The sequence below is a fragment of the Erinaceus europaeus genome, chromosome 10 (assembly GCF_950295315.1).
Source record: "Erinaceus europaeus chromosome 10, mEriEur2.1, whole genome shotgun sequence".
NCBI lineage: Eukaryota > Metazoa > Chordata > Mammalia > Eulipotyphla > Erinaceidae > Erinaceus > Erinaceus europaeus.
This window is the reverse complement of record NC_080171.1, coordinates 114,897,115-114,915,182: the sequence shown is the minus strand read 5'-3', so window position 1 is coordinate 114,915,182 and position 18,068 is coordinate 114,897,115. Positions and strand designations below refer to the sequence as shown.

At 41.8% G+C, this 18,068-nt stretch overlaps 1 protein-coding gene across 1 annotated transcript in view; it reads left to right on the top strand.

The window, feature by feature from the left end:
- CENPP (centromere protein P) overlaps window positions 1-18,068 on the top strand; it is a 211,436-nt gene that overhangs the window by 12,389 nt on the left and 180,979 nt on the right. Inside the window, exons 2-5 of the mRNA XM_007529174.2 lie at window positions 1,234-1,415; window positions 3,281-3,369; window positions 7,415-7,503; window positions 14,504-14,600. Of these exons, the coding sequence (XP_007529236.1) occupies window positions 1,234-1,415; window positions 3,281-3,369; window positions 7,415-7,503; window positions 14,504-14,600 (457 nt within the window). The remainder of the gene's footprint in view (window positions 1-1,233; window positions 1,416-3,280; window positions 3,370-7,414; window positions 7,504-14,503; window positions 14,601-18,068) is intronic.

The following is an 18,068-nucleotide window of genomic DNA, read 5'->3' as shown; positions in this document are numbered from 1 at the left end:
GAGCCTCTGATATAAAGGAACACTTTTTCCTTAAAGAGAGACCAGACCACTTCCCTGTCATTTTTTAAAACTTTTTAAAAAGTATTTTATTTATTTATTTTCCCTTTTTTTGCCCTTGTTGTTTTTTTATTGTTGTTGTAGTTATTGTTGTTGTTATTGATGTTATTATTGTTGGATAGGACAGAGAGAAATGGAGAGAGGAGGGGAAGACAGAGAGGGGGAGAGAAAGATAGACACCTGCAGATTTGCTTCACCGCCTGTGAAGCGACTCCCCTGCAGGTGGGAACTGGAGGCTCGAACCGGGGTTCTTAGGCTTGTCCTTGTGCTTTGCACCACCTGTGCTTAACCTGCTACGCTCCCACTTCTCTGTCGTTTTATAAGGTGGCAGGAATTGAATGCAAGTCTAGCACTTTGCTGCTAAGCCACTTCTATTCTTGCTTTGTGATGTGTTTAATCTCAAGGCATCTTTGAAAATAATTTGAGATGTTTTAGGATATCAGATATATCCCCACCATCAGTATGGCCAAGCAGTCTCAGTCTCTGTGCTAATAATATCAGACATTTAGATGGGAACATTTTAAGCATTCCAACCTAAGAGGACATTTTATTTTATAAAGTACTCCCATCATAATTTATTTTGCAATTACTTCTACAGTGTAGAAATCTACTAGTGTAATCTGGTTTGGTTTCTTTTATGTTGAGATTAAAGGTTGCAGTGCTAATAGATTGGTTTTGATAAAAAGCTTACATGGTTTTAAGAGGGTCAGAAGAGGGGGTCGGGCAGTGGCACAGTGGGTTAAGCACATGTGGCGCAAAGCACAAGGACTGGCGTAAGGATCCCGGTTCGAGCCCCTGGCTCCCCACCTGCAGGGGAGTCGCTTCACAGGTGGTGAAGAAGGTCTGCAGGTGTCTGTCTTTCTCTTCCCCTCTCTGTCTTCCCCTCCTCTCTCCATTTCTCTCTGTCCTATCCAACAACGAACAACATCAACAATGGCAATAATAATAACCACAACGAGGCTACAACAATAAGGGCAACAAAAGGGGGGAAAATGGCCTCCAGGAGCGGTGGATTCATGGTGCAAGCACTGAGCCCAGGAATAACCCTGGAGGAAAAAAGGAAAAAAAAAAAAGGGTAAAAAGGACAAAATGGCAATGACTTGAAGAAATTTATGGATATTAGACAAATACTTTTAGTGGAATCCTTATTCATCATCTCTCATATTTGCTCTTTAGAACATCACTTCAGGAAATATACCGATTGGATTCTCAAGGATGGGGAACATCAAAAGATTTGAGGAGTCATGTTGGACATTTAGAATCAGAACTTCTATTTCTAAGTCGGCTTACTGGTATCAATATAATTAATTACTCTAAGAAGACAGAGGAACGAGCAAGCACCAAGATGGCAGAAGAGAGTAAGTGCGATTAAAGGCTAATTTCATTTAGTTGTCATGTTGTTGAATAAAAAAATCTACATAATTTTACACATTCTACAGTTTTCTAAAATTTAAGTGTTTGAAAGTGGTTATAGTATACTTCTTTAGTCAGATTTTAAAAAATTATCTTTATTTATTTATTGGATAGAGAAAGCCAGAAATCTAGAGGGAAGGGGATGTTAGAGAGATAGAGAGAGGCAGACAGACAGACAGAGACACACCTACAGCCCTGCTTCACTACTCGCAAAGCTTTCCCCCTACTGGTGGGGACCAGTGTGGCTCGAACCTGGGTTCTTGTGCATTGTAACATGTGTGCTCAATCAGGTGCGCCACCACCCAGTCCCGTCAGGTATTTTTTGAGCATCAGTTTGGATAATATGCTCCTTTAAAAGCTGTTTTGCGTTCCCTGCTCAGCTTTCTGGTCCTTTTTCCAGCCATGACATCATCTCCCCAGACAATAACTTGGATCCACCTGCATATCAGATTTCAGGCTAGGGGAAAAAAGAAAAAGAAAAAAAAAAAGAAAACTAGTATAGCCACAGGCCCTTTTGAATATAACTAAAATAGGCCTACTAGCTACCTACAAAATGGAGGATCCCCCCAACTCTACTCCAGCCTTTAGGTTCATGATTGGTCAACAATTTGTCTTTGTACGTTAACTCTCTTTTCAAACACCAGGTTCCAGATGCTAGCATGATGCTGACCAGAATTCCCTGGACAGACAACCCCACCAATGTGTCCTGGAGTTCCACTTTCCCAGAGCCCTTCCCCACTAGGGAAAAAGAGAGACAGGCTGGGTGTATGGATAGACCTGTCAACGCCCATGTTTAGCGGGGAAGCAATTACAGAAGCCAGACCTTCCACCTTCTGCATCCCACAATGACCCTGGGTCCATACTCCCAGAGGGTTAAAATAGGAAAGCTATCAGGGGAGGGGATGGGACACGGAGTTCTGGTGGTGGGAACTGTGTGGAGTTGTGCCCCTCTTATCCTATGGCTTAGTCAATGTTTCCTTTTTATTAAAGAAAAAAAAAAGCTGTTTGAGGTTAAGTTTTAAAGAAGCTACTGTTGCTGTCATTAAGTTGCTGACTTGTCAAGCAGCAGGTAAGTGACAGTAAGGACAACATCATCATTAACTTATAGATGTCAGGAGTAGTTTCACAGTGAGATGAAAACTGCCTCACTACAATGCTTTCCTCTTTTTAATTTTTTTTTTTTTTTTTTTTGCTTCCAGGGTTATTGCTGGGGCTCGGTGCCTGCGCTATGAATTCACTGCTCCTGGTGGCTATTTTCCCTCCATTGTTGTCGGATAGGACAGAGGGAAATTGAGAGGGGAGAGGAAGACAGAGAGGAGAAAAGAAAGACAGACACCCACAGACCTGCTTCATTGCTTGTGAAGTGACCCCTACAGGTGGGGAGCCGGGGGCTCAAACTGGGATTTTTGAGCCTGTGCTTGCGCTTCATGCTACGTGCGCTTAACCCGCTGCTCTACCTCCCAGCCCCTAAATAAATCTTTTAAAAAATTAAATAATAGGCATTTTGGGCTTGGGAGACAGCTCACCTGGTAGATTAGCTGCTTTACTGTAAGCACTGACTTTTGACTGAGTCCTGGCATCATATGGGAGCACACCAGGGAGAGCTCCAAAGTTGGTAGTAGAATGGTACTGTGGTGTGCCTCCTGCTTTCTCTCTCTCTCTCTCTCCCCCCACACCTGAAATAAAAAGAGTGAAAAATTGGCCTGGTATCCATGGAATCCTTCATACATAGGATCTCTGTGCCACACAGCATGAAATAGGTGTTTGAAAATAACCGTTATTTGCAAATGATGATTTTTCTGATTTACAGGTTTAACGAAAGTTCTAGAGAGACACAGACTATCAGGACATTGCCAGATGATTTCATTTCAGCTGGAATTTCAGATTCTGGAAATTCAGGTAAATTAAGGAGTATATGATAACAGAGATTCTGCGCTTTGAAATGAGAAACCCCCACTCTGCTCTCCAGTGGTGGCTGAGCTGAGGAGCCTTTTTTTTTCTTTCCTTCTTCTTTATTGGGGGAATTCGTCGATATTCGTCGGGATGCGGCATCATCTAACTTCATTTCCCACGTCTATGCTCGACCGGACCTGCCAATATACGCGGATATCTTCGCCCACCCTGTCCAACACTTGACGTCTCATCACCCAATCGGGTCCCCTACGCCTACACTGAACTTCTCTGTTCCAGACTCTTGGAAACAGAGTTGGCAGTCAGCTGAGGTAAAGAGCAAACACCTCATCACAGACCCCTGCAAGCGTCAACCCGGCTTTGACCTAGCACGTTATGATCGGGCCCTCCTCAATCGCTATGGAACAGGCCATGGCCGGTGCGCCGCTATGTTCCATCGCTGGGGACCCAGAGACGACCCGAACTGCCCCTGTGGCTCCAGACAGACTATGACCCACATAGTCAACGACTGCCACCTCTCCAGATTCAAAGGAGGTCTCGAAACTTGACATCAGGCTCAACCTGACGCTGTTGACTGGCTACGGAAGAAGGGCAAATGCTAGAAGAAGAAGTAGTTTACAGTAGTGCCAGTCTTCACAGGCGGGAGAGAGACGATCAGGGACTCATGGCTGAGTAGGACGCAGTTCAATCTTTATTGATGAAGAATGTAGTGCAATCTAGCTAATCTAATCTAATCTAATCTAATCTAATCTAATCTAATCTTTCTTCATTAGAAAGCCCTGTCCTTTATATCTCCTGAGGTGGAAGTGTCAGGTCAGGAAGAGGAAGTACGTAGGACAGGGGGTGGGGAGAAGGAAAAAGCACTGGAACCAGTGGGGATTAAACGGTGGAAAACCGGATGTGACTAGGAGAGGGAGCGGAGTGGAAAAAGAGCAAGAACCAGTGGGGATTAAAGCAGTGCAGGCAAAACAATGGTTATGTAAATAGACCACAGCAACAAGCAATGCTACAGAAGGGGTCTTAGAAGCAGAATTGAGAAGCAGACCAACACAGTAGATAGTAAAGTACAGTAGTTGGTACATGTGTAATATTTCTTAGTTTTCTAACTAAGATTAATCCCCAACCTAGGTCCTCCTCCACCATCATGTTCCAGGACCTGAACACTCCCCCCCAACCCCCAGAGTCCCTTACTTTGGTGCAGTACACCAAATCTAGGAACCTGGACTTTTTGTATGCAAATTATGTGTGCTACGACTAGATTCTCTCTCTCTCTCTCTCTCTCTCTCTCTCTCTCGCTCTCTTTCTCTCGCCCAAACCTTTTTTAAAAGCAAATTTCCACAAGAGGGAGATGTTTAACTATCTAAAAATTTTAGGGTACCCTAAATTATAAGACTCTCTTACTTACAGAATCTGTTTTAATAAAATCCTAGCAATATAATGTTGAAATGCAATGTGACCTGGATTATACTAATGAGCTGTAAAAAGCAAAAATGATCTTATTCTAATAGTTTATCTTTGTCAACTGCCTTATTTTATTGGGAATACACAAGTACCATGTTGTCACAGCTGTTCCTTTGGTTTACTGTCTGATGTTATTAGCACTACACTGCGTGTGAGGAGTTACAAGACTGTCAGAATTAGCATAATAAGTATTCATCTTATGTGCAGCACATGTCAGGTAGCTTCTGTTTGTTGTACATAGTTATTGTTGACTATGTTTACATTTTGGGGTGTGTGTGAAACCCAATTTAAATAAATAAAATATGTTAAAATAGGGGATTTATTGAATTAAGTAGAATATTCTTGCCATATGTGCCATCTAGGTTCAAAGACCATATTGAAGAAAAGTTTGGTGCAATGGTCTGTCTCCCTCTTTCTGTCTCCCTCCCTTCTTCCCTGTCTTTATCTAAAAGGGGGAGTGAGTACCACAGGCTTTTATGGAAATGTACCTGATATACTGCCATTCCTTAAGTGAAATGACAGACAATATTGAAATCTGATATAGGGTGTCTGATTAGCAGTGTAAACTTTCCACAGTTCTTTTGAACATTTTTCTGAATGTCTCCATCCACAGTCCTGAATTGTAGAGAACAATGAGAACTGCTGATTCCAGTTAAGTGGGCCATTGTAGAAAGGAATGTGCTGCTAGCCTCATGCTAGGGCTTCGAGTGAAAGTTGTTTCCAATGTCCCTTTCCTCATTCATTTAGTGTGGATTGACCTGGCATCAAGGCTCACATACTAAAAGGATTATTTGCTTTTCTTAATGGGTGGAAACACGATATTCACCATATGCACAGAGACTCCAACAACTCTGTCTTTCCTTTATCCCCTTTCTCTCTTTCTGCCTCTCCTTTCTCTTTCCATTTCTTTCTTTAAAATCAGTATTTATGGTATATTGCACCAAAGTAAATGACTCTGGGGTGTGTGCTGGGGGGTGTTCAGGTGCTGGAACATGATGGCAGAGGAGGACCTGGGGGTGGGGTGGGCTTAGATTGTTATGTGGAAAACTGAGAAATGTCACCTGGGTCATGCGCATGAAAAAGCAACATGCTGTCTATATAAGCTATTTCACTGGCTCTCCCTGATATTTTAATATTTTTTCCCCTTTTGTTGCCCTTGTTGTTTTATTGTTGTTGTTATTGATTGTTGTCATTGTTGGATAGGACAACATTGTTGGATAGGAGAAATGGAGAGAGGATATTTTAAAATCTCTGTTCATGGGAGTCGGGCAGTAGCGCAGGGGGTTAAGTGCAGGTGGTGCAAAGTGCAAGGACCTGCCAATATACGCGGATATCTTCGCCCACCCTGTTCAACGCTTGACGTCTCGTCACCCAATCTGGTCCCCTATGCCTACACTGAACTTCTCTGTTCCAGACTCTTGGAAACAGAGCTGGCAGTCAGCTGAGGTAAAGAACAAACACCTCATCACAGACCCCTGCGAGCGTCAACCCGGCTTTGACCTAGCACGTTATGATCGGGCCCTCCTCCATCGCTATGGAACAGGCCATGGCCGGTGCGCCTCTATGTTCCATCGCTGGGGAGCCAGAGACGACCCGAACTGCCCCTGCGGCTCCAGACAGACTATGACCCACATAGTCAACGACTGCCACTTCTCCAGATTCAAAGGAGGTCTCGAAACTTGACATCAGGCTCAACCTGACGCTGTTGACTGGCTACGGAAGAAGGACAAACGCTAGAAGAAGAAGAAGGATCCTGGTTTGAGCCCCCAGCTCCCCACTTGCAGGAGAGTCACTTCACAAGAGGTGAAGCAGGTCTGCAGGTGTCTATCTTTCTCTCCCTCTCTGTGTCTTCCCCTCCTCTCTCCATTTCTCTCTGTCCTAACAATGACGACATCAATAACAACAATAATGACTACAACAATAAAACAACAAGGGCAACAAAAAGGGAATAAATAAATAAATATTTTTTTTAAATCTCTGTTCATTTTGTAAATGACAATGTCATCTGATTGTTTAAATTTATATTGGTAGTAAGATTGAACATTTTTTTCCATGCAAATCTCCTTTATTTTTAAAATTTGACTTATTAATCGTTTGTGTAAGTTCTCTTTAACTTCTGAGTTTTAGTTTACAGTACTTATGTTTTTTTCATATCTGTTTAAAGTGTTTATAGTAAAATTTTTCCTCAGGGTATTGTTCCTCTTAACTATAAAGTTATTATTTCTGTAAGCAAGGATTTTTAAAGATGTAATACTATTTGCTTTTCTGTTTTGCTTTGAAAGTCAGTTGAGGGAAGAGGGTAGATAGCATAATGGTTATGCAAAAAAAAAAAAATCAGTTGATTGAATTCCTTCCAAGTATTTTATAGTTGTAATGTCTACATATAGTAAATAATTCATTTTGGTTTTTGATTTGAAGAATATTATTCTTTTATTCTTTTAGTAACCAATACTTTGCAGTGCCTTTTCTTGACTACAGTGTCCTATCATTGTGGCATTTTATTCTGTGTTTTCAAAGAGTTTTGGTCTTTTTTATTGATAATTTTACATAAACTTTTCTCTTTTTATTTTAGAATAAGGAGAATCTATCTTCTGTTATTACTGACCTTAACATAATAATGGAGCCCACTGAATATTCAGAATTAAGTGAATTTGTGTCCAGGTAAGATATTTTGTAAATTTGTCTTTTAGGAACTAAATAGTCATTTTTTATAGCTTGCTTTTTCTTAATAACTATCTAAATATCCCTAAAAACATGACGCCATTATGATGGCTTATATTTAGGCTTCTAGTGTCTATATCGTTCTTTCATTCTATAAATATTTGTTATCCATTCACTGTTTGTTATCTATTCACTAGGCATTAAACTTATAATGTGAGTAAAACCAGACATAATTCTTGATCCTCATGGAATTTATAACCTAATAAAGAAGAGAAATATTAAGTAACCACAGAAGTAAATATAAATTATGGTGATGTTAGTTGTTGCAAGGAGAATTACGTAATTTTGTTGAAACAAGCATAAAAAATTTGACTTTTGAGGAACATGGAATGAATTCCTACACTTGATCTTAGCCAGAAGGCCGAGAAGCGATATGGAATGAATTCCTTTAACTTGAGCTGACATCTGAAAATTAAGGACTAAGCTAACCAAGACCTCCTAGGCAGAACAGCTTGTGTATAGGTGCTGTGCTGAGAGGGGACATGGCTGCTCCCTCAGAGCGACTGCAGTGGGTTAGAGTGTCTGGAGAGGTGGAAGGCAGGGAGGATGATATAAAGTGAAGTTTACAAATATGCAAAGCCTAGGTGGGCCTTAAGTAAAAGGAATGCAAAACTGAAAATTAGACTAGCTGTGATCTATTGCAGCAGAGCCAAGGCCTCTAAATGGGGGAGGCCTTGGGGGCTCCAATGCCTGATGGGGGAGGGAGTGGGAGTGGTAGGAAGACATCTGTCCTGGGGAAATAAGAGACCACACTCATGCACTCCTGTGGCAACAGCTGTCTTGTAAATCATGGTTTCTTCCAATGAAATTATCTTTAATAGTATTTTTTATTTAATTTTTTTGATTGCCACCAGAGTTATCACTGGAGCTCTGTGCCGGCACTATGAAACCACGACTCCCAGTGGCTCTGTTTTCTATTTCATTTGATAGGACAGAGAGAAATTGATGTTAAGGGTGGGGGGCTGGGATGGGGTGGGAGAGAGAAGTATAGACACCTGCAGACCTGCTTCACCACTAATGAAGCATCCTCCCAGAAAGTGGGGAGTGAGGGCTTGAACCCACGTCCTCAGGCATGGTAATAAATGCACTCAATCAGGTAATGCCACTACCCAGCCCCCTAAAAAGTTTTTTTTTCTTCCTCCAGGGTTATTGCTGGGGCTTGGTGCCTGCACCAGGAGTCTACTGCTTCTGGAGGCCATTTTTTTACCTTTTGTTGCCCTTGTTGTTTATCGTTGTTATTATTGTTGTTGTCATTGCTGTTGTTGTTAAATAGGACAGAGAGAATGGAGAGAGGAGGGGAAAACGGGGAAAGAAAGATAGACACCTGCAGACCTGTTTCACCTCCTGTGAAGCAACCCCCTGCAGGTGGGGAGCCGGGGGCTGGAACCAGGATCCTTACCCGGGTCCTTAGGCTTTGTGCCATGTGCACTTAACCCACTGCGCTACCGACTGGCCTCCCTAAAAAGTTTTTTAAGGTTTATACTATGTGAACTTTGAACATAGTCCTATGACCAATATGAAGCTATTGAATTTTTGTTTTCTTTTTACCAGAGCACTGGTCAGCTCTGGTTTATGGTGGTGTGGGGGATTGAACCTGGGACTTTGGAGCCTCAGGTATGAGTCTCTGCATAATTATTATACTGTTTACCCTCACCCTTATTGAAAGGCTTCTATGAAGCAGATGTGTCTTTTTTAAAAGATTTTATTTATTTATTCATAAGAAGATAGGAGGAGAGGGAAGGAACCAGACATCACTCTGGCACATGTGCTGCCGGGGATCGAACTCAGGACCTCATGCTTGAGAGTCCAAAACCTTATCACTGCGCCACCTCCCGGACCACACAGACGTGTCTTTTAACGACTGAAGTAATTTGGAAAATGTTGAAATAATTATTTTGGCTGCTATAGTGAGGATGAATTGAAAGGATATAGTGGATGCAGGATGGTCAGTACTCTGCTTGTTAAAATAGTTCAGGTGAGAAAAGTTTGGTTAGGACTAAAACAATGATAGCAGAGATAACGAGAGAACTGAATGCATATTGTGGAGCACGGTGGAATGGACTTGTCCAGCTAGGTCATTAACAGGAGATAACTCCTCAGTGATGGTGATTCCAATTGTTGAGTGAGAAAAAGTTGAAAGCAGACAGTGTCAGGGGAGATTGTGACTTGAGTTTGGACATGCTAAGCTTGAGTACTTGGATAACGCACAATATGAATTACACGGTACAGAGAGGGATAGGGTAGGAAAGATAATACTGGAGTAGAAGATAAAGCTTTGTGCAGGCCTGACATTCATCACCTGTGGAGAAAGTAAAGATGAAATACAGTAAAGCAACGGAAGTGAACCTCCAGGGGTGCTAAAATATACTGACCAAATAGAAGTATCCTGCAAAGGAATTAGAAAAAGAACTGTTGGGGACCAGGCAGTGACACACCCAGTCAAGAGCATATATTATCTACTGTTGTTAAAATTTTCAGAGGCTCTTGCCGGGCCGGCTAGCTTCACGGCGGGTAACAGAGACGCGGAGACAACGGCTGGGCAGGGCAGCTGTATTTCTTTATTCAGGAACAACGATTCACAAACTAAGACAAACTAATCACCAAACAGAACTCTGCTGTCTCTTTGCGGCGGCGCAAGCACTCTCTCTCTTACTCTGGAACTCAGGAACCCTCTCCCTTACTCTCGAACTCAGAAACTCTCGCACTCTCGCACTCTCGAACTCCGGAACTCAGGAACTCTGTCACTCGGGGAACTCAGGAACTCTCGGACTCCGGAACCCTCTCCCAGGGTCCCTTGGGGCGGGGCCAAGCAGGCCCGCGAAATTAACAGGACTCATCCAATTCTCTTGGAGGGGGAGGGCTAGAACAAGCCAATGTAAAGCATACGACAATCTACCATATGGAAGGAACCAGGTTGGAGCCCTCACAACTGGTGAAGCAGGTCTGTAGTGTCTCTCCTGCTCTCTCCCTCTTTTCTTGTTTTTTTTTTAATTTATTAATTTTTTTGTTAAGTTTGGATAGAGACAGCCAGAACTTGAGAGGGAAAGGGGAGATAAAGAGGGAGAGAGAAAGAGAGACACCTGCAGCCCTGCTTCACTACTTACAAAGATCCTCCCCCACAGGTCCTTCAACATTATAACATGTGTGCTCACCACCAGGGCCCCTCTCTTCCCCTCTGTCTCCCCTTCCTCTCTCAATTCTCTCTCATTTATCAAGTATAATAGAAAGAAAGGAAGAAAGAAAAAAAAAAGGAAAAAATAACTGCCAGGAGTGGTAGATTTGTAGCATCAGCATCAGCCCAGCAATAACCTTGATGGCAATAAAAATAAGTAGGGATCCGGGCAGTAGCACAGTGGGTTAAGCACACATGGCAGGAAGCGCAAGGACCAGAGCAAGGATCCTGGTTCCAGCTCCTGGCTCCCCACTTGCAGGGTCTTCCTTCGTGAATGGTGAAGCTGGTTTGCAGGTGTCTATCATTCTTTTAAAATACTTATTTTATTTATTTATTCCCTTTTGTTGCCCTCGTTTTATTGTAGTTATTATTGTTGTTGTTCTTGATGTCGTCGTTGTTGGAAAGGACAGAGAGAAATGGAGAGAGGAGGGGAAGACAGAGAGGAGGAGAGAAAGACAGACACCTGCAGACCTGCTTCACCGCTTGTGAAGCGACTCCCCTGCAGGTGGGGAGCCGGGGGCTCGAACCGGGATCGTTATGCCGGTCCATTAACGCTCTGCGCCACGTGCGCTTAACCCGCTGCGCTACCACCCGACTCTCAGGTGTCTTTTTTTCTTTCTTTCTTTTTTTTTTTTTTCCCTCCAGGGTTATTGCTGGACTCGGTACCTGCACCATGAATCCACCGCTCCTGGAGGCCATTTTTCCCCCTTTTTGTTGCCCTTGTTGTAGCCTCGTTGTGGTTATTATTATTGCCGTTGTTGATGTTGTTCGTTGTTGGATAGGACAGAGAGAAATGGAGAGAGGAGGGGAAGACAGAGAGGGGGAGAGAAAGACAGACACCTGCAGACCTGCTTCACTGCCTGTGAAGCGACTCCCCTGCAGGTGGGGAGCCGGGATCCTTAGGCGGGTCCCTGCGCTTTGCGCCACATGCGCTTAACCCACTGCGCCACCGACCCACTCCCCCCCCAGGTGTCTTTCTTTCCCCCTCTGTCTTCTTCTCTTTTGATTTCTCTCTGTCCTATCCAACAACAGCAATGACAACAAATAACAATAACAACAAAAGGGCAACAAAAGGGCAACGAAATGGGAAAAATGACTTCCAGGAGCAGTGGATTTGTACTGCAGGCACTAAGCCCCAGCGATAACCCTGGAGGAAATCAATCAATCAAACAAACAAATAATGAACTGTTTGAGAGATGGAGTTGTTGGGTTATATGATAAGCGTGTGCTTGAATTTATAATAAAATAATCAACTGTTTACCAGAGAAGCCATACTCAGTTGCATTTACTTTCATGATACATTTTAATAAAGTTATTCGGTAATAAATTGTAGTAATGAACTTCTGGTATTCTGAACATCTGCTCTGATTAATATCCTAGAAATTTATTTTACAAGCAAAAGCTACAAATTGTATTCAAAAATTTTCTTTATATATTACTTTATACTTGAACAAGACACTTGGAGTTAGTTTTACTTTTCCAACCTTTCTAGTTGAAATTGAAATATGTCACTGCCAACATTTATGAAAGAAATCCATAACATCTGTTTTGCATTTAAATGAAGTTTGGACTTTACTTGGGAAAAACAGATTAACTGCAATCAATCAATCAAACCAGATGAGTCAGCACACACAAAGCCTATTTATAATGGAAAAATATGTGTCCTTCACTAGAATGCTCTTCATGAAGATGCAAAGGCAGTGAAGGAATTAGGACTGACTCTGCTTTCAAATAAACTGTTTTTAAAAATTTGTATAGCAGAAACAATCTTGCTCTCCCTCTCTCTGAATGTGTGTGTGTGTGTGTGTGTGTGTGTGTGTGTGTAGTTTTAAAGATGATTTTCTTGACTTACTCCTTCATTACATAGTTAATACCTTGGTTTTACTTGCTAGAGATTAAAATATCATGTTGCTTTCATTTCTAAGCTCTAGATAAGTAACAGCTGCTTTTTAGAGCATTCATTTTTGGAGAGTAATTTGTTCTCTCAGGTAGTAAAAAGTTTATGACAGATGTCATAGTGAATTCTACTATTTGACCTCCCATATGCTTATATGACTGGAATTAGAGTTATTCATTCCTTTGCTTCTTTGTAGTTTGTGTTTCATTTGTTGCTTTTTTGTTGTTACTGTTACTCATTTCCTATTTCCTGCTATCTCTCATCTCAATATTTTGAGTGTTCCATTTTGTAAAATTTTTTTATATTTATTCCCTTTTGTTGCCCGTATTTTATTGTTGTTTTTATTATTGTTATTGATGTTGTTGTTGGATAGGACAGAGAGAAATGGAGAGAGGAGGGGAAGACAGAGAGAAGGAGAGAAAGACAGACACCTGCAGACCTGCTTCACCGCCTGTGAAGCGACTCCGCTGCATGTGGGGAGCCGGGAGCTTGAACCAGGGTCCTTATGCCGGTCCTTGCGCTTTGCGCCATGTGCGCTTAACCCGCTGCGCTACCGCCCGACTCGCTGAGTGTTCCATTTTAATTTATATCCTTACTCTTTGGTTGTATCTATTTGTGTGTGTGTGTGTGTGTGTGTGTGTGTGTGTGTGTGTGTGTGTAGTTTATAGAATGCTAGAGTGATTGGAAATTACACCGGCTAACTTTTAACAGTCTGCTTAGCTTTAACGCTTTACCTCTGCAAGTGTCGCCTGGAATCCTTTCCTTCTCTGCAGCTTCGTGTTGTAGCTTTCATTGTCTTTGAACCCACATCAAACAATTTTAGGATATTTTACTTTCAATTCATATGCATAATTTAAAGACCTTAACACTTCTAGTTTATTATATTCATCCAGATTTTTATTATTCTGTTTTTCTCCCCAGTGGAAACTTTTCAGAACATAGTACATTTATTATGATTCTGCTCTTCTAAGTACCTCAACATGCACATCCTTTTAAATACATATATATATGCCTGAGGCTTCAAGGTCCCAGGTTCGATTCCCCACACCACCATAAGCCTGAGCTGAGCAGTGCTATGGAAAAGAAAAAAATGGAATATATAATATCAACCACTATAAAATCATAAATAAGTTTTTTTAATATAGAAATAAAACCAGGTAAGGACTCTTATTTGATGAAATTTATTGATCGTGCAGCCTTTTTGCTATCTTGCTCATTTTATTATATATTCTTCTTTTTTTTTTTTTCCCAGAGCACTGCTCAGCTCTGGCTTATGGTGGTATGGGGGATTGAACCTGGGACTTTGGAGCCTCAGACATGAGAGTCTCTTTGCAGAACCACTATGCTATCTACCCCCGCCCTATATTCCATTTTCTACAAAGAAGTTATCACATTCTGTGGAGTTGGTGTATTGCACTAAAGTAAAAGACTCTGGGGTGGGTGGGGGGGAGAGTACAGATCCAAAAAGGATGACAGAGCAGAGGACCTAGTGGGGGTTGTATTATGTGGAATACTGAGAAATGTTATGCACGTGCAAACTATTGTATTTACTGTCGAAAGTAAAACATTAATTCCCCAATAAGGAAATTAACAAAAAAAGAAGTTATCACATTCTCATTTATAAAATTTGAATATTAAAATACTGGGCATTATTTGTCACATTATGTACATGCACAGATTTGCTTATTGTTTATAAATGAAAAATTGAAAGAAAAAGTAATAAGAAATAAGAAACATTGGCGTGTGCTTTCAGTATACACACAGAATTCACATAAAAAAAGAAACTGGCTCGATTTGAAAGAAACGGAAGCAAGGAATACAGGTGGCCGTGTCGTGGTGCAAAATGTTCATGCAATCTTTTATTCCTACAGAGTAGAGGAAAGAAGAGACCTCTTCATGTTTTTTCGAAGCTTACACTTTTTTGTGGAGTGGTACGAATACCGTGAGCGCACATTTAAACATTTCCAGGTAGAGTCGAAATTCTTTCAATTTAAATGTGTAAGAAATGAAGCTGGCAAAAATGAGGGCTGGCAAGATAACTTACCTGGGAGGGTGCCTGGGCCAGGTGTGAGCCCAGCTCCGTGGAGTATCAGGGGAGGATTCAGTACTGTAGTGTCTTCCCCTGTGCTCACTGCCTTTCTGTCTTCACTTCTCTAGCTGAAAAGTCAATTCAGAGTAGTGAATTAAAAAAAAAAAATCAAAGATGTTGGTAATTTGGAAATTAACATAATGCTCGTTTCTTAAAGCTTTCAGACAATAGAAGTTTTATAATTGGCTTATGGAATTTACAATAATTTGGACTGAATAAAGTAGTAATACTTTGTATACAAATTACATCATGATTTATATTATGAAGTGTCTTGAAAGAAGTGTCGTTATATATGTATATATATATATTTTAAGTATTTATTTATTTTCCCTTTTGTTGCCCTTGTTTAACATTGTTGTGGTTATTGATGCCGTCATTGTTGGATAGGACAGAGAGAAATGGAGAGAGGAGGGGAAGACAGAGAGGAGGAGAGAAAGACAGACACCTGCAGACCCGCCTCACTGCCTGTGAAGCGACTCCCCTGCAGGTGGGGAGCCCAGGGCTCGAACTGGTATCCTTACTCTGATCCTTGTGCTTTGCGCCATTGGCGCTTAACCCACTGCACCACCGTCCGACTCCCAGTATTTTAAAATCTAGTTTGAAACACTGATCCATGGATTGTACTTGAAATAAAATGACACTAACAATATAATCGTAGTAGACTTGTTGAATAGCAGTTTAATCTTTTCTTTCTGAACGAAAATGTTTGAGCTTCTTAATTATTTTATATTTTCCAGTTTATTTATTATTATTATTATTATTTTGCCTCCAGGGTTGTTTCTGGGACTCAGTGCTTGCACCACGAATCCACTGCTCCTGGAGGCCATTTTCCCCCCTTTTCGTTGTAGCCTTGTTGTGGTTATTGTTGATGTCGTTCATTGTTGGATAGGACAGAGAGAAATGGAGAGAGGAGGGGAAGACAGAGAGGGGGAGAGAAAGACAGACACCTGCAGACCTGCTTCACTACCTGTGAAGCGAATCCCCTGCAGGTGGGGAGCTGGGGGCTCGAACTGGGATCTTTACACAGGTCCCTGTGCTTGTTGCCACGCATATATTAACCCACTGCGCTACCGTCGGACTCCTATATTTTCCAGTTTTAATATGAAGTCTGATTTATATGTTGTACTATTCCATAGGTCTGATATCTATATATTCAAGAGATCCCCCCCCCTTTGTTTTTTTGTTTAGCTAGAATTACATTTGGCTGCATGGTAATCTCCCAGGTTTTACTTTGTTGGATAACATCAAGTTATTGACAGTGAGCCACTTGAAAACGTTTTCTGAAATTGTATCTTAAAGTTCTGGTTCCCTTAATAGCCTCACTAGGCTATGAATATTGTTTTTTTTTTTTTTTTTCCTCCTCCAGGGTTATTGCTGGGCTCGGTGCCTGCACCATGAATCCACCGCTCCTGGAGGCCATTTTTTTTCCCCCTTTTGTTGCCCTTGTTGTAGCTTCATTGTGGCCATTATTATTGCCCTTGTTGACGCAATTCGTTGTTGGATAGGACAGAGAGAAATGGAGAGAGGAGGGGAAGACAGAGAAGGGGAGAGAAAGACAGACACCTGCAGACCTGCTTCACCGCCTGTGAAGCGACTCCCCTGCAGGTGGGGAGCCGGGGGCTCGAACCGGTATCCTCACGCTGGTCCCTGCGCTTTGCGCCACGTGCGCTTAACCCAGTGCGCCACCGCCCGACCCCCGAATATTGTTTTTTTATTATTAGTTTTAACCCTCCTTTATTTTGAAATCATTGTTATTAATATTATCATTTTATTTGACTGAGCTAATACCTATTGGGTGTAGGAGTAGGATTTCTTTAGAATGGAACATGACAGTAACCAGTAGCCCCTTGAGGAGATCTCACTATTGTATTATTTTCATTCAAGCATTCTTCAACCAGAATAATTAAACAACTTTGCTGCCCAAGGGTAAACTACAGTAATGGCGGCTGAGTATGCTGGCAATTGCTGTATACCTTTGAGAGAGTTGTGGGAAATGTGCCATTTCCAAGGCTGATTTCCCTTGAGGTGCTTTCAAGGCAAATGTAGAAGTATTATAACTGGTGTGGATTTTTTTTTTTTTTTTGCCTCCAGGGCTATCGCTGGGGCTCACTGCCTGCACCATGAATCCACTGCTCTTGGAGGCCTTTTTTTTTTTTTTTTCCATTTCTATTGCCCTGGTTGTTGTTGTATTGCTGTTGTTGCCATTGATGTTTTTGTTGTTGTTGTATAGAACAGAAAGAAATGGAGAGAGGAGGGGAGGCAGAGAGCGGGGAGAAAAAGACAGACACCTGCAGACCTGCTTCACTGCTTGTGAAGTAACCTTCCCCCTGCAGGTGGGGAGGCAGGGGCTGGAACTGGGATCCTTGCACCGGTTCTTGTGTTTCAAGCCATGTGCACTCAACCTGCTGCTAGGCTACCGCCCGACGCCCTGGGGTGGCTTTTCTGGTAGAAGATAGAGTACTTCTATAAGCTGGCCTTGGCTCATGACAAAGTTACTGAATTGAAAGAACCACATTGTTGTGCAAGCATCATCATGTCCATATCCAGAACTTTTCATGATCCAAATTGAAGTTCTGTCCTCACTAAAACTGTCTTGTGATTCCTTCCTAGCAGCTCTGGGGAACCACCATTTTATTTTCTGTGTGTATTAATTTGCATATTCTAGGAACATTTAAGTGGAATCATACAAAATTTATCTTCATTGCCTGTTTATTTCTTTTAACACGATGTCATCAAGTTTCATCCATGTTGTTGCACATGACTGAATTTCGTTCCATTATATAGACCATGTAAATTTCTGTTGCATGGGGAATCGGGCAGTAGCGCAGTGGGTTAAGCGCAAATGGAACAAAGCACAAGGACCGGCATAAGGATCCTGGTTCCAGCCCCTGGCTCTCCACCTGCAGGGGAGTCGCTTCACAGGCGGTGAAGCAGGTCTGCAGGTGTCTGTCTTTCTCTCTCCATCTCTGTCTTCCCCTCCTCTCTCCATTTCTCTCTGTCCTATGCAACAACAATGACATCAATAACAACAACAATAATAATAACCACGGCAACGATAAAACAACAAGGGCAACAAAGGGAATAAATAAATAAATATTTAAAAATTCTGTTGTATGTACTTAGCACATTTTGCTTATTCACTCATCTGTTTATGGATATTTGGGTCGTTTCTACCCTTTGACTCTTGTGAAAATCCTTCTCTGAATACTAATATGCAAATATCTGCTTGAGTGTATTTATTCTGTTAAGTAAGTACATGTAAGTAGATTTGTTGGGTTATATGATAATATTCAATTATGTATGTGTGTGTCTGACATTGGTGTTTTACTCAGGCCACAGTCCACTGC